At 37.3% G+C, this 25828-nt stretch overlaps 1 protein-coding gene across 1 annotated transcript in view; it reads right to left on the bottom strand.

The window, feature by feature from the left end:
- The window catches only part of CCSER2 (coiled-coil serine rich protein 2), a 60788-nt gene that overhangs the window by 18685 nt on the left and 16275 nt on the right, over nucleotides 1-25828 (bottom strand). The window contains exons 5-10 of the mRNA XM_057368370.1: nucleotides 14643-14733; nucleotides 11480-11642; nucleotides 10701-10887; nucleotides 5397-5480; nucleotides 4532-4618; nucleotides 2958-3056 (exon numbers count right to left, since the gene is read on the bottom strand). Coding sequence (XP_057224353.1) covers nucleotides 2958-3056; nucleotides 4532-4618; nucleotides 5397-5480; nucleotides 10701-10887; nucleotides 11480-11642; nucleotides 14643-14733 — 711 coding nt within the window. The remainder of the gene's footprint in view (nucleotides 1-2957; nucleotides 3057-4531; nucleotides 4619-5396; nucleotides 5481-10700; nucleotides 10888-11479; nucleotides 11643-14642; nucleotides 14734-25828) is intronic.

The following is a 25828-nucleotide window of genomic DNA, read 5'->3' on the forward strand; positions in this document are numbered from 1 at the left end:
ACATGAGAATGGGCCATTTTCTAGAAGTGTCTCACAACAAACCATGTGAACATTATAAAAAGAATATGTTTAATGATATTCACTGGTYTATTTAGTGGCAAAACCACAAAGTGATCAGAAATGCCAGCTATTTCAAATGGCCAGCTGAATAGCAACAGATTGCTGCAATTCATATGGTCTTAAATTCCTAGCTGWAATCTTGTAATAGCTGATTTCCACTCTCACTGCTCCCTTGTTTATTCTAGCATCTCTTCTTTGTGACACGCTACATTAGCAATGTTTGTTAGGYATGTTTCAGTAAGCATTTAAAGTGTTCCTTGGAATGCTAAATCACAATTCCCAGACTGGTACTTACTTCTGAGGAATAAAACATTGTATCAGTTATAATGTGTGTAGAATATATCAAATTTATAAACAATCACATTAATTTTTAAAGTTTTGATATCTGACGTACCTCCCTAATATCCATCATCATTAAAAATAACTGGCAGGTGAACACTAATAGGARAAAATGAAATCGCTAAATATTCATCAAAACTGAAAACTATTACCCAGGTTAAAGAAGCAAAAAGTTTATATGCCTCAAAGGAACCATTCTGTCCTTGCCAAGACTGTAACTACAATTTGGTTTTAAAAGAATAAGGTAGTCTATATAAAAACCTGGTAACTTCGTAAACATTAACAATATTTCATGATTTATACCATATTTAGGACCAATAAACCTAATTTCTCTCAGTCTACATTCTTGGATCAAGACCATTAAACTGAACAGGAATATTAATAAAGCAAAACAATTTCTTTAAGAGGTTTTTTGGGATTTTTTTTGAGTAGTGAGAATAAGTTTTACTTAGGAGTCTCCTTCTATGTATTTGTACTGTGACCTCAAGAAAATAAGAACCAATTGTSTCTCCTTTCTATTATAAGAGACATTTTTTTGTTATTAGGTTCCAGATAAAAAATTATTTCATACATTAATACTTCCATGAAGCCATGCAAGGAAGCATCCAAATGTATGTTGGCAGAGGGAGCATTAAACTAGAATCTGATCATTAGAACTGCAATTTGGCTACAACAGCCAGATCCTTGTCCTCCTTGAAGAGATCCCACATGAAGGAATTCCTGTTTCTGTTGGCTGACAGAAAGCCTGTAACTTACAAATGAGCATGTGAAGACATTGAAAAAAAACCCAAAACATGCCCAAAACATTCTGCCCAAAACTTTCCAGCTATCAGAAGCTCCTGCAAAGGGGCACAGCTTCAAAATTTGTCAACACTTCATGAACTTTCTKAAGTACTTCACCAATTTCATGGGCCACTTTGCATGTAGATAAAAATACCTARATGTTTGGACTGTGCATCTAATGACCACATGCCTAGAAATATGTATGTGTATTATATACATATATCCACATACCCAACCCTGAATTCAGCAGAGGTTCTTCTTGAAGATACTGTCTSTTAACCCAAACTTGATCCTGACAAAAAATGTCTTTTTGAACAAAACTACTATATAACTTAAAAAAAAATATACTGGCCAACTTGACCAGAATAGACAATTCCACTCAGTGACTTGTGCTTGAGGCAGCAACTCAAATACCCCATCATCTCCAATATCTCCAAACATCTTCTCTGTGTTACCAGTTAATACCCCAAGTTGCTTCAACTAAAACTTGTGGMGTTAGTGACTAATTTGCCATGATTATTAATCTGTTTCTGAAGTCACATGAAAAGCAAGCTAAAAAAAAAGGAACATAGAAACAACAGCACTAACCTTGTAACAGTATCAATGCACAAAGACATCAAATGAACAGCACATACATGACATTAAAACTTGGGAAAAAAAAACAACAATGAAAAGGCTCAGGAGCCCCAAAGTAAAAGGAGAAGAAACAAACGGGATGAACAAAGACATGACATGTACATGGAGGAGCAGAGGTGTTGAAGCAAACTGAAAGCTACTCAAGGTTATGATCTTTTGACACTGGACTCTTATCAGACAGAAAGGAGGAGGYTGGAGAACATGGGTAAGGCTGTTTGCTGGTAACTGGTGAACACAGCGTGGTGGTGTTTCTGCCCTGGAGCTWTATATTTAAATTAGCAGTTTCAGAAGGACAGCAGGGGTGATTTACCTTTACTATAAGCTTACATCAGTAACTCAAGGCAGGAAAAAAACAAAGAAAAAAATCAAACCAATTTTAATCTCTCAAAAAAATCTCCTAGGTTTTCTAGCTAGAGTAGGAGCTTCAAAATCCAAATGCTATTTTCTGGTGACTAAYAAAAGCTTTGTTTAGTATTCAAAGGTAATTTCTTMTTATTATATAATAACAAATATGTTGTCCCTCCCCCATCYTTATTATTYTATTGGTGTTCCATGAAGAATGTAMATTTTACACAGTGGAAACAAATATGATCCATGCAACAACATATGGGAATGAAGATGTCTTTTGTCAAAGTGATTTTCACGCAATTTTTCAAAGAGTGAAGTTATTAAAATAAATTATTAAAAATAATAAKAAGAAATATTAAACTTTTGCTTTTACACTTATTCACCAAAACTTAGAAAACACTTTGCTTTTCCTCAACAAATATGAGAACATCAACAATGAAAATTTGACCAGGAAAAAACCCGAAGAGATATCTATGACTTCAAAGTCAGGATATAAGGAAATATCTTAAGTATGACTGGATATACAGCTTGTATTGACTAACTTAAAATACTGGTGCAAATGGTGATTATTTAAASAGAAGACTTCTAAAGTTTAATTATTTATTTTAAAAGAATTGTTTGCAGTATTTGTTTAAAAAACCGGGCTGAGGATTGCAGAGCAGGAAGGACACTACTCACACRCAGCACAGAAGCTCTTAAACAACGCTGACTTGTGTGAGAGCCAAGGTTACAGAAGTGGGAAATGAAAGGCAGAAAGAGGTACCCGAGCAGGGAGGGCCCACTTTACTCACAGAACTCCTCCTCCAGGAGGTTTGCGTGAAYTTATCGGCACACGCACGCGCTGCCCCTGGAGGCTTTTGACTGTCCTTCTGGCAGTTACATCTAGTGGCCTTAATCACCCCCAAAAAGAGAAAAAGAAACAAGAATTAGTTAGAAATTACACAGCAAAATCTCATGAAAAGTACAGTCAAGGCCCAGTGTTCAAACATCAAGCATTCTGTGATTGTACATCATGATACAATTAAACTGTAGAAATTATTATTTACAGTGCTGCATAATTGCTGCTTTTCCCCAAGGATGTTTAGAATTATTCCAGAATAAATATTGACTTTGGAAAGAGTTTTTGTTCCATGCACATTTCTGAAGCACTGTGTTCTTCAAGTCATCTTTCAATCATTACAAATGCCAGTTTTACCCATCTCTACAGTAGAGTTCCCCTGCTGCACCAGTTACGGGTTACTACAGCAATCAGGGAAAGAGAAACTTCCCTCAAGGAAACTGTGAAGGTTCATGGTTGAGAGTGAGACTAACTGTACTAAAAAAATCAACACTTACTGCAAAATGCTAATAAAGAAGCTAATTTGGTTCGTTATGCTGTGATCTGGGATTCTGTTGTTTAAACAGCAGAGCAGAATGCCAAATCTTCATCTTTCAGTTTTGTTTTAGAGGGAATGTTCCCAAGCCAGAGAGGGAGAGGATGAAAACCACAGCTCAGTTTCAATGCACACACCTACAAAAGCACAGGCTAAAMATTTCATTAGAGATTATGGTCACACAATACTGTCTCCAGCTACGATAAATACGTATGGTGTACACATCTTGGCATCTCATCTACCCTGCCTGTGGATCTTGCTGTGGYCTGAAAATAYAGGGATATTTTACAAGAATTGYCACAGCAGGTGAATTTACCAGAATCAAATGCAGAGATATATGTGGCAAAAATCCAAACTCAGAACAAGAGAAAATGGGTAAAAGGCACAGGTGACTTTTGCTCAGAGGCCTTGTGTTTCCCTGAACCTAATTTACGATGAAAGTGCCCCCATAACTTGTTCTTAGTCGGCAAATTAAATCTGACTGTTCAACATGTTTTGTATTGTTTCTTAAAAAAAAATCAACTTGTAGTACTATCTTGCTCAGTCTTAAATTCTATGGCGTAATTCTTTATTAAGTTAATGAACAGCAAAGGAAAGGAGAGGGAGAAAAAAAACCACCAACAAAAGCTCCAAGGAGAATGATAGGCTCAAAACTTRTCCATTTTAAAACTATTTTAAGTGTAGCCTTATCTTTTGCTCAGCTGTTTTTGAACAGCTTCTAGAATTACATGTTCAAAACCGTTCTGGAAATTAAATACTTCAAACAGTATCATAAACATCCTTGCCTAGTACCATACAGAATCACCACCAGATTATGGAATTAAAGATCCCAGGAGCACAACTGGGAACCCACACCTACCTTTGTTATAGTGAAAGTGCAGGAAAGAATTATCTATCTAAACTCTCTTAAAGCCTTCATCAGTACTGCTTACTGAAGTTCCACTCTGCAGTGCACACMTGGGATTTTGCTAAACATTTAGGATTATACTTACAAGCTGCTGCTCTAATTGGTTGATTGTTTCATCCTTTTTCTTCAGTTCATCCTTAAGCTGTCTGATCTCATTCAGCAGATCATCCATCTGCAATAGAACAGTGGTTTTCTCTAAGGGCTGCACAATCTAAATCAACACCTCTACAGGACATATAACATCAGGTGTGCCCTGGAGGGCTGGCAGTGACACAGCACATGCCTTTCTCCTATTCACACAGAGAGATGGGCTTTAGGCACACAGATCAGAGTGAAGAAACTTGACTGAAAGTCTCTCTAAGAGGTCAACTTCACCTGACCCACTGAATTTCCAGGGTAAGTAAATCAGCTGSATTTTTGAAACAGTAATTCATCTGTTGTGCAAGCAAGCAGCACCATGTAGATGACCATGCCTAATCAGCAAAAAACTACCTACAGTCCTCTTCAACAACAAGAATTACTGAACTCAGAGCAGGCAGTAGATTTTAAGTGTTCTGCATTTTCAGGAAGTATTTATAACGTTGTTGTATCTTCAATAGGCACTTTATCCTTCCCACAAATAATTAGTGATCTTTGTATAGTGATTTTACAATAAGAGCCACACAATGCTACAAAACCTTACCATGACAGAAAACACTTTACAAGTCTGTGACTGTAAAAGATGATCCCATTTGGAATGCCTATTGTGATATCTTCTGCCTTCAATACCCATTCTAAAACAATAAACTTGCCACTGACTTTGTGAGGTTTACCTAGGTTATCTACATTTTCATTTAAACAAAGAAAGAGGCAAGAAGCAATACTTCAGTAACACACAAGCTTTTGGTGTGTTTTCTAAGCCCAAACAGGTTTGCATCTCTTACTTCTTAGAGTCAAGCAATGTCATTTACCTTAAAAGTTGGCTCAGGTTCTTGTGGTTCTGGACTGGATGGAACTGAGAATGTGATGTCCTGGAGTGMCACATTTTCATCATTCTACCAAGGGACAAAAACAACAATACAAACTTGAATTATTTGTTGAAACAGCAAGTTTCCTTTTTCATCCTCAGGAAAGCCTCCCTTGCTGCAGCCTGTGTACAATGCCCGTGCTACAGGCAGTTAAAATTAATTTCCATAACTTGGATAGAACTTTACATCTCACAGTTTTTTGGTGCTGTTTTGTTTCCATTTTTTTTTTTTTGGGGGGGGGGGGTGTTTGGCTTATATAAAAATAGATTTAATATTAAGAACAGTCAAGTTCATATTGTGCAGCACTCAGTTGTATTCAGTTCTCAAATAGGTGCTCGTCCCTTCTAAGCCCATGGCAAGCAAGTAAAAGGCTGATGAAGCAGCAGTTTACATTCCATGTTATGGACAAGTTCTAACAGGGTGCGTTGAAATAATCTGCACAATAATGCCACAAAAACACAAACATTATTTAGTTCAAAACATTTCTAAAATGCTAGAGGAAAAGTGCAGCAATTAGACTACTAGAATTACTTACAGTCTAACAAATTATTTTTTGTACATTTATATTGTATATTTATATTTGAATATTTATCTAATATTCCCCAATTCACAAATTTCACCCACACTTTATTTTAAGTGATGACTCAAACAAATACACACCCTCAGAAGTAAAGCTGCAGATGGCCACAGTTATAATAGYGAAAGAGTAATCATGGGCATGGGAAAATATATAAAACAACACAAACTATTTCAAGCAAAATKATCTTGCTTGGCTTTTCAAAGTTCTGTACCTCCAGTACACTTTTTACTGCCATTAAAATGCAGGGAAGTGGAGCAATGAGACATTCCACAACAGCAGATGAAGACCTAATTGCAAAGAAGGTTAGTATGTCACACACTCCCCTGGTGATTTAAATCAGCACWTCAGCCTTCTGCTACACCTGACTCATACAGCAGCAAAGCAGAACAAAGGTCATCTGCAGCAACTCCCTCACCAGTGCCTTCCTTTTCTCAGTACACATGGAAAGAACACAGGACAACTGGAAAAAAAACAGTCCTAACCCTATCAGTAGGAACTCGAGCCTCCATCTGAACACGTGCTAGGAGTAATCTACAAAACCTGTCCTGCACTTTTGTTTCTCACTCAGCATATTGCTAAAATGAAATGGGGGAAATCAGCAAAAAAACCCCATCCTTGTACAAAAGAAAAAGCTATCAGAATTACAAAAAGGATGATAGAATTAGAAAAGAAAATGCAACTAGTTATATGTATATGCTCTTTTTGGTAGGCTAGAAATAATACCAAGACGTATACCAAAATATCACCAAATTTGGAAACTTGGAGAGAACATATGCTTTCAATCTTTTGGTAAAGATAMAATAAACTGTATAAAGTTATCACCACACTGCACATCACAATAGGCAATATAAAAACCTGCTACCTCTTGTGTTTCACCTAACATTTTTGCAATAGCAGAATACATTATTTATTTTAGTATAATCTCTTATTCAGAGCAGTGGCAAGTTAACCAGTGTATACTGAWTTTTTATCAAGGTCTAGCCTTTGATTCCAAATTCCAAGTTTTCTTCAGTACAAATAACTAATTTGAATAGCCCCCTTTGCTAATGGTATTTCTACAAAGATCAAGCCGAAGATGTGTTAAGTGGCCATCAAGCAGAGGGTGCTGTTCACCTGCTGACTACTCCACATTCCAAATGCAGTTTCATCTGGGTCACATCAATCTCACTGCCAAACACCTTCAGTGACACTCCGACAATTAAACAACTGCTCAAACCTAAAACCTGCCAATCTGATTCGCTATTGTTTGTTCATTTCTTTTGGTTCTGTTTCTTTCAAGTGCAGTTAAGTCACCGAAGYGAACTATTTTGTGGCTAAAAAATAGTAAAATTGTACAGGCAATTTATACAACTTAATACATGACAAAAAGAAGTCCTTTCATTTCATAAGTCTGTTTCTTCCTCATCTTCAGGCTTCTTATAAACAAAGATAAATCTCTCTCRCAGATCTCAGCAGACACAAAAAACYCCACAAYGAACATGTATTTCAAAGGTAYACAAGTGACTTACTAATCTAAAAMCTCAGCAAAAATRTACTGATGCATTTAATAACTTTGCATTACATGGYTCACATTTTCATTCACACCTCTTCATACAAATGGACTATATCTGATAAGTCACAATGAATATCTGAGCTTGAAGAATAGAATTTCATTTCCATTCATGAAAGGTAAGTTAAAATGAAACMTTTTTTATAAAACCTGCCTCCCACAGGAAAAAGAGCTTCACAGATCTCAGAGTTCTGTGAACTGCTTCGTGTTTCAGTCCTGCTTCCTGCAAGTACTGATCTGAGATAAAACAGGGTGGTTGCAAGTCATTGCTGGGTTACTGGAGAGGACAGTCAGTACTTGCCAAGATCAAAGGCTCCAGGGCAGCAGATATAGAACATCCTKATTTAAAATTGTATTAACACATTAGCCTCAACACAGAGCAGCAAGTTTATGAAATTAACTGAGGAGGAGGAAGAAATTTTTAAGATCAGAAGAAAACTYATTTTCTAATAAGGATGCAAATGAAGTACCTTAGTCAATGTTTAATAGGCATTAACATTTACATGTCAATTATTACTAGAATTAGACTTCCAAAACATTTTCTTCTTACAATACAAAGTCAGGACTCCAGTTAAGCATTAAAGTGAGAATGCTCTCCATAGGACACCTCTCTGTAAATAATTATAACTGCATTTAGCACAAGAACAATCCACATTTTTCACTCCATATAGTTAGTCTAACATTACTGAGAAGACAGAGAAGGTTGTAYTCACTACTGTGAAAATCTTTAAAAACTCAGTGTGAGAGAGACTCCTGTTGCTGATTTCACTGTTTGAAGGCACAGGAAGATGGCAGTGTGTGAGGAGTGAGCAGTCAGCACGTGTACTGCTGGCATTGTTACCCTGGTCACACGGAGCTCAGGAAAGGCTCTATTATTCAAATAACTATTTGTTTTCCCAAGCTGAACTGGGAATGCASCACCAACCCCACGTTGCTGCAGCTACGTTGCTAGCAATACTCCAGCTAATTTATATCCAGTTATGTGAGCTACAGTCACAGCAATGAATGCAGTACAGCACATTAAGTCTCCCCAGGAATCTGCTAGGTATACATTCATTACGTGCTGTGCTCCACACTAAGTCATGCTACAGCTGATGAGATAATTGTATAAAACTAAATTTAATTACTAACTCTTCCTATTTCACTGTAACTGTTCCTCTGAGACCTCGTGCCCAAGTCCTGACAACAGCTCTATTTCTACCTATMCAAATTAAATATTATTGCCGAGTGTCTTAACTGGAGAAAGGCAACACATACACTTAAATGTATCATATTGGTGAAGTTAACAGCAGAACTTCTGCTGCTGTCATTAAAGCTGAAGTTTCAAAGTAATTGACTGTGTACCTTGTTTTTTGGTATTTTCCAAGAAGCTGCCGGTGATCCAGTCCTAGTTCAGAGTTCAGAATGCTAAAGTTCAACTAATTGTTTTCAAAACTACATTTCTGCTCAAGCAGTAAAAAAAMTGCAATATATTTGCTCATTCCTATTAGACTGAAGCTCGTTGTTTGCTGTAAAGGCTTCACACTTTAAACATAATGAAAAAATATTTCATACAAGTCTTGCCCTAATTGTTTAGTGAATTAAGCTAGTAAAGGTCTCAAGTTTCCCCCTCTGTAGCAGGCTAATTTACTTTTACATTACTATTCATGTTCTTTGATTAAAAGACTGGATARTACACAGGAGAGTAGAATAAATATTCAAAAGTCCAGTGATGAGTTTTGGAAGGAGTGAGTCAAAACAGGGTTGGGTTAGGTCAGAAAAATACAGCCAAGTATGCCTGACAAAGTTTGAAGGGAGGAATAACTCCTGTTCTTAATAAACTCATCGTTACAGGGAGGAAGGGAAAGAGGATCAAGCATTTGTCAGCACAAGGAGCAAATTTTGAAATATGGACATATTAAGATTAACTGCTTTGTTCTGTACATTTAAGTTCTTTTAAACAACTTGATCGGAGCTACTTAAGGCAAGGTTTTTATTCTGCAACCTGGMTATTATAAACTACACCAAGATTTTAAAGATGATATTTTGCAGGGCCATACACTACTTGGCTATAATGTGCAAGCCTTTACACTGTGAACCACACACACAGGTCATCCTTCAAGTGGCTTAATTGCCCTTGTGTTTAAGGCATGAGAAACCCTGGATAAAGGTTCCCTGCATGATTTCTATTACAATATTTTTTCCACTGACAAAATAAGGAATATATCTCAGTTCCCATAGGAAGCAAACACTCACATTTCTGAAAGATGCAAMTGTACCCTTGAATTAGCCTCAAGGGTGATTTGCTTTTTTGTTTTTGCTATGTTGTGTTTTGTYTTAGTGTCTTACTTTTAAGGCACAAACTTATTTTCATTACATTATCCTATTAGAAAAGAACAGCAATAAATCTGATCTTAAAAGACAACATCACACAAACACTTGTCAATGCTAATCTGTATATGCCTCCAAAGAAACTCTCATTTGTTCTTTATTATGGTAACAAAGGAATTTCTGTAGCTGAAATGCCATACTTYTGCTGAGTCATTTAGCAGTTTACCAACTCCCACAACTTGCAAAGTTTTGAGGTGCATTGAAAAAGCTCCTTAAAAGCTTATGACAATTTCATAAAATACGAGGGTTAAGCTTGAACACCTCCAAAGAGATGACCCAGTAGAATTTGCTCAGCTTCTTGTCAAAACACACAGAAAAGATGAAAAGAATGAGGAAAACAAAGCCTTAAGAAAACGCTATTAGTACTGACTTGCTGAATGCAAGTTTGATCAATGCAAGTATGATCATTTTAATATTTTAAAATTTTTTTCAACTCTCAGATTTTTTGTAGCTTATTAGAGAAAAGGTAATATTCACATCCGCTGATTTTCTTTTTCAATTTGACATTTCCTCAGAGAAGTAAAATTTAACATTGAATTAATATTAAAAGTTTTAATAGTTAGTATGTTTTGTAGTTAGTAAAGTGCCAAGAAAGCAGAAAAAYTCTATTTGAAATAGCAATAAAAAGTACCCTCACTTTCTAGAACTCTGTAATTCAATGTATAAATGAAATACCAATAGCCTAATAAGGTCAAACAGAACATGAGCCCATCCAGGCCCAGTGTCCAGTTTATGTTCCTGTGCTCACCTGGTGCAGCAGCCTCTTGAGTTTGAGGAGCTGTGTCTTGACAGCGGTGCAGTCCTGCACCATGTGCCGCAGGGTCATCTCGTCCAGCATCACCGCGTTCTCCGGCAGCTGCCGCGGCGCCTGCAAACTGCTGCCCACTCCGTAGCTCTCCAAGGGACCCACSGCAGACTCCAGGTAGTTGGAACCCCTAAAAAACCATTCCAAGCATAAAAAGACAGCGATGACAAACTGGAGCTAGACAGCATTTGKTAAAAAAACCTGCATTACACAATGTAGGCTGTACTTACATACTGTAGCACACAGCAGAAAATAAATAAATCAGAAAATGTCAATGTTATTTCACTTAAATACAGAGTTTTCCTTTCCACTCCCAGAGACCTCTCACAAACAAAAAATTACAGTTTGCTCAGCAGGATTTCTATAAACTACTATTCCTTTAAGAACTATAGGGTTACATTTAATTTACCAACAAATTAAAAAGCAAAGAGCTGTTCAAACTTACAAAATTGGAAAAACCACTGCATTGGTTTTCCATGGAACACACAAAGGATTTTAATCAACATGTATAATATTGTATCAAAACAAGCAACAAGTACTTAGAACAAAAACAAATGCACAAGTTTGGAAAAAAAGTTGTTATAACCCTTGGTGATGCCTCCAYTCAGACATAAAACTACTGTGAAAATGATGTACTCAGTATCACTTGAGACTCTTTAGTGCCAAAAGGAATTGCTCACTGGTGCTTTAAATGTTTGTGAGAATAGAGGAAAGTGCATTACCTGTTCAAATCATTTTTACCATGGATATARTGGTCAGTATGGCCGAGATGATAGTGATCCTGTGTATTCCATCGCTGCTGTGGTGCTCGTTTCCAGAATCCCTCCTGATGCTGTCTCGCATTTCTGTCTTGTCTGTCATAACGGCTCATATTTTCACATTCCTCTACAGAAGCATAATGTTAAAAAAAATTGTAAGACTTGATCCCAGCACCTTGCAAATAAAATATTAACTATGTGCTGGTAACAGATGCAGTGTAAAGTCTGTGGAGTTTGTTTTCTCTTTTTTTAACTGATCCAAAACAGTATGCATTTTAGAACTGTCAAGCAGACTTCCGKAACAATGTCATATTTTTATTAATATATAAACTGTTACCAGCATAAGAGCAACCTGTAGCAGAAACTGAAGAATCCAATCTTAACAGTATTTCCATTTTAAGTAGAAAATCATTTGGAAGAGGTAGAGATTATGGAAGAAAAGAAATTTAGAAGCAACAATTTCCTGTCTTTCTTACTGATGGTATCTCCAGGCCTCAAACAAGTTCTAACAACACATAAACACAGAAAGACAACATTGTAAAAAACAGGTCAGTATTGCATTGCAAAAGAACATAATTTTGTTACTTAAAATACAATATAGCTCATCCTATTCCTCTTGTTTGGTTTTCAGATTCAGAGACATTTAATCTTTATTTACCTGGACAACCAGCATGATTTAAAACAAGGAAACCAAATAATTTCTTTAAAACACSAACTTCTGAAAGCCACAGAAATTCCACAAACGTCTTAAGGGAACAAACGCTAAATTTGGCAACAGCCTGGAAATGACTGCGAGAATGCCAAAACAACTTCTACCCGAGCAGTCAGACCCAGTAAAAACACTCATAAACCGCTTTTCTGCCACCACACTTTGTCCTTCACTTACCCCAGGAGTTTCCCCTCACATTGCAGTCCTTTTGGAGGAGCAGCTGTACACAAGAGAGCAGTGTTTACTCGCTGCCCCCCAGCCCCGCTGCGCACACAGSCAGGCCTTCCTTCCTTCCTCCCTGCTCAGCTCCAGCCTGCGTGGGGCTGGGACGGAGCCCAGCTCTACCCTGTGATTTAAACCGCCGTCCTCGCTCCCTGCATACTTGTTGAGCTAGAACTGTTGCTATAAATAGTGGCCAAGCGGCATCCCAGGCTCCAAAGTGAAACCAGGAGAGTTTCTGAGGACCTGGAAAGTCTTAAGAGGCTGACGTCAGGGAAGTTGCACATAATTATGGAAAAAGTGTTGGCAAACATGCTGTTGAACGGTATTATGACAAATATCCATATCTACAATTTTAACACCTAGAAAATAACAAAAAAACTACATAATAAAACAAACCTATTTGCCTAAGCGAAAAGAAGGTTTATTTTCCTTTAGCAGCATCTTTCCACAACTCATAACATGTGAAAATTAACAACAAAATAAGCCTTCAGTAAGTTTATAAGCAATTATGATTTTCAGCTTTGGAAAAGTAAATTGAGACACTGAGTRAAGAAACATGGAGATTAACTAAGAACAAGTCTTGCTTTTTCAGGTGGTCCTGTTCACATAAGGGAAAACCTGGAGGTGGCTTTTGAATTCTTATCAGATCCTCTTTGCAAAAAATACAGTAATTTGAAGAGAAGGAGCAGAGATACCCAGTTTATGCCAGATTAATTTTATAAGGAAATCCAACCTCTAAAAAATGCCACAAGTAACAGCAATAAGCTTGAAATGCTTTTGTGGCAAACATTCACCTTTGAAAACATGCCCTTCTAGCAGTTTTTAAATTAATAATTTGCAATGGAATTACTGATGCAAATGCAGTGCATGTTTCATAAACAAGGAAACTTGTGAGAAATTGATCTACCCTTTAAAACTGCTCCTTAGTTCTTCCCAACAGAATTAAATTACTGCTATTGAAAGAATATGCCCTAGGCTTGCATTGTTACCCATTCTGGAAAATTAACTGAATACAAAAGTAAAAAATTCACATCTGTCAGGGCTGAAAAGTTGCATACTTGCAATGTTGTCAATCATTTCACGTAAGTACTTTGACAAAGCTTTCTGAGATTTAAAAGATGAAGTACTGCACTTTATATGGGCACAACATTAAAATACGATGCACCACCATGGTGATAGTTGGAAAACTGTATGTATTTATTGCAAATTTGGCTTCATATCTAACATACACACAGAAGTCTTCACCCAAGTAACTCAGARGTGCTCTCAGAAAAGCCTGGATTTCCCCAACTTCTGCATGCAGCTTAWCATTACACAAAACAAGTGAAGCTTTCCTCCTTCCAGTGCCTGTTTGCACTGGGTAGGGCCAGACAACGCTCCACATCCAGTATTTCTGTTCATGTGAAGATACACTGGCATCCACTGAACTTGGAGGTGAAATTAGTACCCATATTCACATAACAATAGCTCATAATAACAACAATACTCAGAAGTCCAATGAGTAGGTCTGGAATAAAAAAAGCAAATGCCTCAAACTTTTCCAGTCTGAGATTTGAGAAAGTGTACCATAATTTCCTTTACCACATTCAYCCTATTCTGAATTTGTATTATTTCAGGGGCATCTGGGTACCATTACCTTTTCTGTGAAAATTTAGCCAGCACCTTCACTGAAAGCAAGAGTGCAYAAAAGACATCTTGAAAAAACGTATCTCAAATTTTACATCTTCGACTACTCTGAATTGTATGTATATATATTAGGAGATACTGTCATTTTGTAGAAGAAAACAAGTAATTATCTCATAAAACAACACTGTTATTCACCAAAGCTAAAAAAAATACTGTCCCAGCATTTTCAAATACAGCTGAAAGATGAAGCTGAAAGACTAACTTAAAACCTTGAAATGGATTCTACAGAAATAATTTAAATAACCAAGCAGTGTGGAACAGCACTTTTTTTCAAGGCAGCAGATTTCTAACTTGAGAATTCTTCAAATGTATGAGTTGCACTTGGGAAAACAGAAATACATCCCTTCCTGGATTTCAGAAAAGGAAGAGTTTTTAAAAAAAAAAACACAAACCACCACAATTTGAAGAGAGCCTTGACTTCTTAAGTCACGAGTCAGAAGGAAGCAATTTGAAAATCTCTTAAGCCCATGAAGCGGTTTCACGGTGAGATTGCTTGGCTGCCTTACTAACCTTTGTCACGAGGTGGGTCCTCGGGCAGGTCCACGTCAAGCATGAGATCATCATCTTCAAGATCACATGAATCAAGATTATTCAAGATATCCTGCAAGAAAGGAAAAATGAGATCCAGCTGCTTCCATGATAGTTCATTTACCTTACCATCACATAAAGCTTTGTCACATTTAATTGGGCACACATCCAATGTTATCAGCAGCCTCCTCTCCTCAGAGGTGAGGATCAGCCCTATCAGAGACCATCTACACAAACAACAATCACACCTCTGTAATATAACAAAATAGTGATAGTGTAATATAACAAAATATAACAGTGACAGATGAAACAAAGATGGTTTAAAACATTTTTCTACCTGATGCCTATGGAATACTCCAAAGACATTTTTATTCATTAATAACCTGCCTTCTCCACAGTAGGAAGTGCTTAGAAACCAAATTACTTTGTTCACTAAGAGCTCTAAAACAYCTTTGTGAAGAGATGACGTTAAATCCCCTTATTTCAGCTTTCATCACAAAATCTATGAAAGGAAGTGGGTGAAAACTATGTTATCTTGACTTTTTGGGACAACAAAGCTTCAAATATGCTATTATGAGCACTAAACACTGCTTCTTTTTGCCATTTAGATTGTGGTTCATATAAAATCGTTCCTAAAGGGACTAACAAATATAATATTGCCCGGGTGTGCTAACAGCACAGGAATAATGCAACAAAGAGATCCATGGATTTATACATATTGAATATACTCAGTCACGTATATTAAAGAACTACTGTGAGGGCAAGTCCAGTCAAGTGTTAAAAAAATAGAACTGATTTCTCCTGTTGCAGGAATATCAAGAGGAGGACAAACTGAGGAGGTCAAGGCTATGGAACACCCAGCTCACAGCACAGTCAGACACTGCCAGCACTGCTGAGCAGCCACAGCAGCCTGGGCAGAGAACACAGACACCCTTTCACTTCATTATTCAAAGAAAACCAAACTTATTAATAACAAGTAATTCTAACACAAAGCAGGTCTGAGGGGACTGCAATGGAAATCCTGCTCCAACTCTTGAGCTCCCAGTAAAAGTGGGAGCCTTTAAGGCCTGACAACAGAATTAGGCATTTTACATCAGCCTCTTCTCTAATAGCAGAAACATAGACTTTTCTTAAGTTTAGCAGCTACACTTGAAGGTGATGCCTGGCACCAATATTGAAAAATATACCAACTATTAAGTCAAATAAGTGCTGTACAATTATTTTTCATAGTAACATGATCATTAAATACTCAAGTGAATAGATGCATACAGGCCATGAACACACTGCAAACCAATATTCCCTTGGAAAGCCACCCCTTTGCTGTCTCTCTTTGTCAGATTTACTYTGTCACAGATGTAGAGGTGAAAAGGAAGAACATTAATAGGCCTTTGCCTGAGCTGTTGCTCCAGCTGTTCTTCAGCAGCCTTCCTACAGTGCTCACAAAGCACTCCTGTATTTTACTATAAATGGTGACAAGAGCTAAGGATATTTTAAGATTTTTTTTTAGGGGGGGTGGTTTGTGACACAGAACATTAAACATTTTGCGTTTCTGCGGGGCAAGTTATTTGTTGACTTAGGAGGGAGAGTGTGAGATGAAAACAGTTAATATGTACTTTGTAAAACATGAGCAATATAAAGGAAAGATGGAACACTTGAGACAAAACCACCTGTTTTCATCATATTTCAAAGTCCCATCTGAATTGCTTTGTTCACAAATAACATTTTATATATTTACAGGAAAAAATAGGAAAACCTACATAGCAAGGCATTGGGAATAATAATAAATCCAACTGTGGAAAAGCTTCACAAAAAATGGAAGCCATTTAAAGGAAACAGGGATTTAATATTTGGGAGAACAAAATGCCTGTACATTTTTACTACTTTTGCCTTCATTTATTTACAAGTTTCCAGAAATGAGAATTATTTTAACCAATGCATCCTTTAAAAAAAAAAAATCTGCAAAACACAGGCATATTTGGAGAGGCAGTTTCAGTTTGTTAGTTGATAAATTGTTTCTATGCCATGCTTTCATCTTCCAAATTAGTGTGAACAAGCATTATTTTCTTCTACTGCAAAAATTTAATGAGCATGACAAATCAAATGGAAACAGTGGCCACAAACACAAAAGAAAGTGTAAAAGCTTTGCCACTGCTGTGCAAATGCATTCAAAAATGAACATAAAAACACAATAGGCCAGAGTGTTTACTAATAAACCTAGATAAGCCACCTTACTATATCTGAATCAGAACCTTGGAAGTCTCATGGTGTCACAGAAGGTCAGTATTTGAGATTCCAGACATACTTTCCTGTCAACAGCACATTTCATTATGCTTCCCTAATTATACATTCTTCACCACGCTGAGGAAACTCCAGGAAAGGAAACTCAATGCTACAAAAAACTCCACAACTGCAAATACTAAGACTTTGTAATCACTGGGCCATGTGTGAATGCACTTTGAGCATTTCCCCCTGTGAGCTACTTGGGAAACATAATATACAAGYAGATGTCAGCAATGTCACCCCGAAAGAGCCATAAATTGAAGAACAATTTTGATCAGCATATTAGTGCCTTATAAAAAAATATTTAGATACTTACATTATTATTCTTTCTACTGCATAAGGAAATGCAGTTAATTAAATGGGRATAACATGGTTAATAATGTGTACTTGACAGCAATTAGCATTGTGAAGTGATTCTGGCAATGAGCTCAAACAGAACAGGAAATAAAAAAATTCTTTAAAGGTGCATCAGCTCCAACCCTACAGAATATTACATGTTTCAGAAATTATTATAAGTTACAGAAATGGAAGAATCCCTTTTTATTTGTATAGGTGAAAAGAATACTGTATATTCAAAGGGGTAYGTTTTTCACATGGCTGATTCAGCACTAGATTTTCAAGCTCTTTTCTCCAATAAGAYATGGAGATTGGGACTGTGAAATCCAAGATCACACTACAATGCTGTCCCCAGGCTCTCTCTCCACAAAGCTTTTCCACTGAACAGTGGAGCTTTGCTTGCTTCCTGCAACAGCACAGGGAAAGCTTAGGTGACACAGATGACTGGGAGTACTGGTGTAAGAACTGAGTAACCTGAGCACCCCAACAGCAGGGAGCCCTCATACAGCCTAAGGACAAGGCAAAAGACTAAAAGAGGCAAGAAAGGCACCCCCCCACACGTGTCATTACACCACATCCAGTGAGTTTACTTCAATGTGCTRCAAACCCTTTCTGCAGTGACTGTCCTCAGGTACTGTGTCTTACCATCAAGCATGTCCCAACAGCTCAACACCCTGGGATTTAACCCAACTTGTGGGATGCACAGAGCTCAGCACCTCTTTCTGGAGAGGTATAACAACATCAAGACCAATGCTTTGAAGACTGAGGAACTCTGTGCAGAAAAGGTGCTTTTGCTGAAGCAAAACTTTTAATTTCATCATAAATTAATGTCCACGATAATGAACTAGACTGCAAAATATTCTTTTCAAAAAGCTCACTTTCTAAAAAATCCCCATGCAACATGCATCATAAGCTTTCTCTTCCACCAAAGAGCATTATTTTTCAACCACCGTCCAATTTAAGTGCAATTCAGCTTAACAGCTGGACCTAGGCAAGAGGCCTAGGCCTTCTCAGCTTTCCCATTTCTTGAGCTAAGTATTGTAAGGTTATAACGCAACTAGAATAAAGCCTGATGTGCCCAAAATAGCAGACAAATAGATACTTGCATTTTCTCCCTACTAAACATAAAAATGTGGACCACAGAAAGTTTCTATCACAATGTATGTTACACCAGAATGAAGAAAAATAAAAAAGGAAGCAGTCAGGCATTGAGGTTAATGCAAAAACACAGAGCAATTCCAGATAAACAGCCCTCAAACAATTAAATTCAGAGTGTTACCAGAATTGAGAAGAGTTGGAGTTCAAACTACCAATGCCAAGTTAGGATATTTTGCTGGAAAAGCAATTGCTTTGATGTAGTCATGAACTGGTGGCGAGTATTAGGAACAATGTTTTTTACGTGTTTCCACAACTCATGATTCAGACCTCATTAATTTGTTCCACCTTTAGGATAATTGTTTTGATTACTGATTTAGGGRTTCAGGTCTTGCTTCAGATGAGGATGAAAAAAGTACAACAGAAGATAAGCATGAGGAAAGGGAGAGAACTACAGGAGAATTTGCCCAAAAAATGCAAGTGAAATGARGCATTTGAGAGTAGCACAGAAACTTACACACCATCATTTCAGGTGCTTGAGGAATGAAAAAAGGAAGTGGCTTTTAAAAACAATCACAAAACAGACCGGGTAAATCAGTCATCTGAAGGGCAGCTAAAGGATAACTGCCAAAGTCAGACATAATTCAAGGCTGACTGAAGAAAAGAGGGAAACCTCCAGGGTCTTTTTCAATGCTATTTTCAGCATTTGACAGCATCCGAGGTGGAGATAAACAAAGAAATAGGAAGTCTCCAAAAAAGCAATGTTATWTAAGAACTGAACAGAACTCTTAGTGAAGGCAGAAAACACAGRCAGAGGGAAAGCACATAGTGTACTACATGGCTGAAGACAAAAAGCCACTGTAAACAAAGTCCTTAAAACAGAGAAAACTACCCAGGGAAGAGGTGGGARAGAACTCTGCAGGTTACCAAACACAGGATAGGAAAGGAGTACACCGTACAAGTCACATTAAACAAAATTAAGCCACATATCCACCAAAGTGTTTCATAATTTTATCCATGCTCTGTAACTGAAGGTTGCTGTGACAACAAGTGTAACAAGAATGTGGTTTTGAAAATCCAAAACAGTTTCCATTTAACTGTTAAATAGTATGGTCTTAAATAAAGATTAACTATTCTTGAAAACATTTTTACAGGGACATTGTATGTTCATAGGCTTACTGAAAGCATATAGGAATTTATTATTAAGTTATTACATGCTGTATCTAAAGCATTTTTTTAAAATACAAAATCAGATGTCAGACTGTGTAAAAAATCTGAAATGCAACAACACAATGGAAGAAGAGAAAGAAGAAAACCGGAAATCTTAGCCACCCTGTTGAGACTTCACCAATTCATAAGCAATAGCACTTTCAAACATACAGCCCAAGCTACAGTCAGTGCCACAAGCATTCCTTGACTGCCATCTAGCCTCCAGCAAAGAGCCCACAAAGAGAGCTGAATGGGGGGAAGCATTGTAACCATCTTTCTACAGAATTCCAGCAAAATTTAAGATTTTCTRTTTTTTTTAATAGGCTGGTTTTTCAGTAGAGAGTTTCCTGTTTACTTTTAAGTACAATCACAGAAAGCAGTCAGCAGTGATCATAAATAGTGACAGAGAGGAAGAAAGGCAGCCCTTCCTACTCACTGCTTCCAGTTTGCACAAAAAGGCTACCAATGCCAGAGGCTCAGTATTGCTTTTACAGCTCAGCTAACCAAAAATGGAGCATTTTACACTATTCAGCAATACATAATCGCTATAGCTACTCTTTAACAGGCAGAAATAATTGTGAATGGTTCTCACTCCACTGACTTACATTAAACTTGCCATGTTTGGCTTAAAGGAAAACATGGAGGCTTCAAATAAWCCCCAGCTGAGAAAGGAACCAAACAACACTTCAGAGGAACAGCACGGACATGGCTGTACCAGGAGCTGACTCGTTTCCTCTGTGCAATGAGTTTTAATTCTACCCTAGCGAGACTTTTGGAGTAACCTGAATAYGACACATTACACAGCCTTAATGTGTTCTATTCTTACACAGCCAGCTTAATATACTTGTTTCTAATTAAAACCAAAACAATCCTCAAATACCTCCTAACCACTTTGGGGTGATTCTATTTTGACCAATCTCTACATGAGCTGCTAACAATGCAGGAAGGATTCCCTCGTTTACTGCACTGCTGCAAAAGCGTATTTGTGGCACCTTACCTGATGTTTCCACAGCGTGAACCAAAAAGCACAAAACTTGAGAACCAGCTCACGTGTGGATATGCAGTTACCAACTCATACAGAAAATGTTCCTTAGAAGTGTATGAAATAAACCAAGTGTTAACTTCTACCAGTGTTTGCTCTCCTGTTTCACACACTACTACTGCAGCTACTGCGCTCTCCCTCCCTCTACCACACAAATCCAAAGGAGTAATTAATGGATGCCACGAAGAGAACACGTGAGTGCAAGTGAAATTGCCTTCCTTGGTTTTACCAGCCAAAACAGCATGAGAAGATTTACTGTGTCAGTTCTGGAGGAAGTAGGTCTCGAGGGCATACAAGCTTTCCCATCCCAAAGGAAAAAAGGTAATTTGCCATAAAAGGTTGTTCACAAAATGTCATGCCTCTCCAACCAGTATCACAAGAGGTTTGTGAACTGTAATAGTGAACTGTGAACAGTCATAACCTCTTGATATCATTTGACAGCAGGGACACCTCCATCACATAGGATAGACACGTGCACCATCTCATTAAGTGATTCAGTTTCTCACTACCTCTCCTTGCTGTGATAGTTAAACTCTGAAGATGAAGACTGGAGCAGAGGTAGGACAGTAGATGGTGGCTATTTCCACTCTCAAATCACTGTCTCTCATGACATTTCCTTTCTCTGCCATGAGCAGAAAACKGCTTGGCAGCAAGTTCCACCAAAGGAATGGGTGAAGAGATGACAGAACACACCAAAATGAGTTTGTGCTCTTAGTTCTATATTGAYAAGCAAAAATACAGACTCAATTTTTCATAGTCATTGCAGTTTTCTGCAAAACTTAACTGTGGACATGTTGATCAAGGATGCTCTCCCATTACTTTAGTATGTTCACAAATATTATCTGTTCATAATGAAGATTAAGGGCAAAAAGGTGACACTGACTTCTGAGGTTTTAAAATCAGAACCAAGCAATCTAACGGTTTTCCAAACTTAAATTTTTAGGCATAGGTTTCTCTGAAATGAATAAGAAAAACAAATCCCACAGATTTCTATACTTGTATTACTGGAAAAATTAAAACTGTGAGGTTACAACAGTACTATTTAGGTAAACCAGAATAATTTTCATCAGCTTCTGGAATATGACATGAAGATGTTGGGACAAAAGAGCCTGAAACTTGGACATGAACTTAGTGGCTTAAACAGAGCAACATTTGCTTAAACAGCAGCTTCCAATAAGCAGCTTCCAATGAAAATGAGCCTTCCAGGCTGACACCTGTATTAGACTCCAGCATCACTRTGTACCTGAGCAGGAAGTTTGAACACAGAAATGGCAGCTTACCAGATAATGTATTTCCAAGATGTCTTTCTGTATTCCAAGTAAAAATTCCCTAACTGTTTACCATTTTCTAGAATGCATCAGYAAAAGCTAAAACTTCACACAAGACTTCCTGTGCCACTGTGATATCCCTTGCCAAGAGAAATATTGGCCTAAACCAAAAGTCAGGCTTTCAGGTGTGTGAAGCACAAATTCATTATTCAATTTGTCCCACAGGACATAATTTCTTTGGTGATGAAGGCRAATAATAAAAATTCTCTGAGCAGAAGCAGAAAAAAACCCTCCACACTGCTGTTCCACATTAGTGATGCTGTGTGTTCTCGATCCATAAAAGGTGTTCTCAACTATGCTGGGCATGGAGGCAAATGTACAAAGCGGGACAATACAAAATTGAAAAGTATCTGATATAGATATATAACAAGATTCCCTAACACTAGAACAATTAGACTTACTGCAAGAATGATGCCTTCTCCCTCTTTTCAACCTCACACCTYCATTAAAGCACTGGGCATCCAGTAGTTCATCAGTTCTCACTGTATCACATTTACCAGTTTAAAAAAAAAATCTCCAAAGACAAACAAAATTAAAAGTGTGCATTTATTAATGTCATAATGAATTTTAGTCAAAATGGCACTGACTGAGGTGAAACCATCTTTTGCTGTCAGGCACAGAATGAACTCAGRCCCTTCTTAAAGAATTGCTTAACTGAAGAACACAAATTACTTTTATGAAGCATCATGGGAGCACAAATTGCAATTAATTCTCTGTATTAACTTCACCTTTTGTATTCTAAGAAAGGAGGAAATGCAGTAAGTCAACACTGTTCATGTGAGTACAACCTGCCAAGAAATATGTGCCTTTATAATGCTTTGAGAAAGMTCTTCATTGTTCTTTGCCAGATGAAAACAGAAAAAATAATCCAATTTCAACTGACTCATTAAATGAAAGGCTTTTAATGTGTGTTTTTTCTAACTAGCTTGCACCTGAAGGACCCACTTCACAACCACTCTTTCAGAAAACTATAGCAAAAAAGAAAAGTTTGTGTTGAGAAAAGATTACATACTTTTACATTATCTTAAACTTACTTGCACTTCTATTTTCATTACAACCGTAGCCAAACAGCCCAAAATTTAAAAAGCCCAGGCTTCTCATAGAACAAGAACCAGTGTTTGGCATTAACCTCCTGAAAAGAAAGTTCAGCCAAAGACAGGAAGATGAGTAGGAGACAGTACCAAGAACATTCTAAGGAAATACATACATTAGAACTACACACATTACAAGTCTGAATTCATGTTAATAAATTACTCATTTGAGAAGTCAAATTAGCAATTTAAACCTTACCATATAATCATTTTGGGAAGCAAAATATTTAAAAAATCAAGGTAATTAACACCAAATTACTTGTAAATAACTACTGAAAGAAATTAGTAACTAAAAATACTATTCTATTTTAGCAAGTTTGTTTTCTCTAAGAAGTAGAGCATATTTCACTGGCTACCAATGCTTCAGGAACCAGAAAGCATTCTGCCCTGTCTCAAAAACTAACTCAAAACTGCCCTTTCCCAAGCTCCAGTCACATAGGAGAAAAATGTAACAAAGAACAACAACAACAACAACAACTAAAATCCTACAAGATCTCAAAAATTGCCCAGAAGAAGAGAAAAATGTAACTATTTCATAYTCAGGCTAAAATTCTGGCCATGTATCAAACTGATTCATTACAAAGAGATCCAGACTTCATCCCAAGTGCAATTAAATTCTCAGCAAAGCAGTTAAAACCCATCTGTCTCTTCAAGCCAGATTTCAATTATTCCATAATCCTATGTCCTTATAATTACATTGATGCTCAGTCTGCATACACCCRAAAATACTGGCTTCATTTACTTCAGGAAAAATGAACACAGCACAAAGATTCACAACATTACTGGAGCCTACAGGGAAAAGGGTCAGAGGACTTGATTTGATAGCACAGGGAACACTGAAAGTTTCCTGTCCAAACCTATTTGCCCTAATGAAAATGCTTTAAARGAAATGAAATGAAGAACCAAATCACACCACAGCAATTTGTTCTCTAGAGAATATTCCAGAAAKAAGCCAAAACTAGAGGAACATTTTCAGTTTTAATTTTTACTTCTTGAGGACTTTGAGCACTTGAATATTGTAGCCTCTTTAAAAACAAGCAGATACCTCAGAACAACAGCTATACTATCTGTCCTTCTCAACATAACTAAAGATATTTATGCCAAAAATATTCAAAGCTTCACTATGAACGAACACATATTAAAGCTTCTGTTTTTCATGCATCTATTTAATGCAATGGAGAGSAGAAAACACCTCAAACTTTGCTACAACAAGAGCAAAGGAGACTCCAGCCAGGATGTCTGCCTGAGGCTACACTGCTTACACGTATGGTGAACAGTATTTCAGACAAAAATTAGTGAAAACAAAAATCTAGCAAGGCTGATATACTAAACTACAATCAGGAATTGTACCTCACACTGCTGAGCAGCTTTCTGCCATGAAAMAGTAAAGGAACTGGACATTACAGTCAGTAACTGAAAGCCAGAACGGGAGCAAATAGCACAGCTAAACAAGTGAGAGCAYGTTTAGATAAATACTGCCATTGTTGCTAATTTACAGAGCCATCAAMTGCTCTGCTAAGCATCAGACTGCTCACATAGAACGGAACAGAAACAGCACCAGTGGCTGCAAAGACCAGGTGTTGAAAAGAGTATTAAGAACAATGAAATCAGTACCTAGAAATCTGAAAGGAATTCAGCACTTARAAAGTTAATCAAGTGATTTGCTGACTTCAAAAACTGGAAATAGAAAAAGAACAGGCATAGTGGAATCAGGTCTTTTCTGTTATGCAATTAGACAATAAAARTATTTTCATCCTGACACAAACCCCACATATTTCCTACCATGTTCTAAGTCCTCACAGCATCACCTTATGATATAATTTAGATAGTATAACTCTCAAACCTCCAAGATTGGATTGTGCATTTTATCCACAGCTGTTCACTCAGTTAGTGAAGAACAGAAGAAATGTCCTGAAGGAGGCCAAGTTTATTTTATTCTTCACCCCCATGTCTTGATAACCAAGAATAGCAAAGATATTGGCTTTTCTGCTCCCCAAAAAGGGAACAATAAGCTTTAGAGGCCAGTAAGTTCCTTCAGTTGCCTTCYTATGCTGGTTTTCCTTTCTGAAGCTCAGTTAAAATCCCCTTTGCAAAAGCTTCCCTTTCAAAGATGGTCCAAACACTCCTCATTCAAAATATCCCAACAGGAGCTGCACTGCCATCTATGCAAAAGCTTAGGAAAAGCATTTAGCATTCAGTATTTGTTGATACTAAGGAGGACACAGCTTAAAAGACTAGCAAAAAAACAGCAGGATGGAAATGAGGAAGATAAAGGCAAATTGTGCACTAAACGTGACCAATCATTCACCATGCAGTTCCCTGAATTGCTACTCAGCTACATCGCTTCTACTCACCCCAGCCTGATTGCCACGGCAAATCCAGAACCCAACTACTGCTTTGGTGACTGCCCTGGAAATAGTAAATCCAAGGGGCAGGCAGGCTGGCATTAGCCCAAGCACTCCAAATTCTTAAATCTGACTGTCATCAATTGGATTTTGACACACAAATATGAACTGCTTTTAACTCACCACGCTAGAGAATAGAAACTGCATAATTTGATCACGTATCTCCCAGCAATCAAAACATCTGACGTGTTGACTAATCACAATAATTATTCTCAATGCCTTCACTTTTTTGTCTTTATACTCCTTGCTTGCAGAGAAAAGGAAAAACATGGAACAAAAGCTTACAGTAACCTACTCAAGAACACAATTTCTCAGAAATAATAAAAAAACTGCATCAGAATTCTTCTGCACCTTCAGATTCAAAAAGATCATTGTTTAATTT

Source organism: Malurus melanocephalus, unplaced genomic scaffold (assembly GCF_030028575.1).
Source record: "Malurus melanocephalus ecotype Western Australia unplaced genomic scaffold, MMel_1.1 scaffold_91, whole genome shotgun sequence".
Classification (NCBI taxonomy): Eukaryota; Metazoa; Chordata; class Aves; order Passeriformes; family Maluridae; genus Malurus; species Malurus melanocephalus.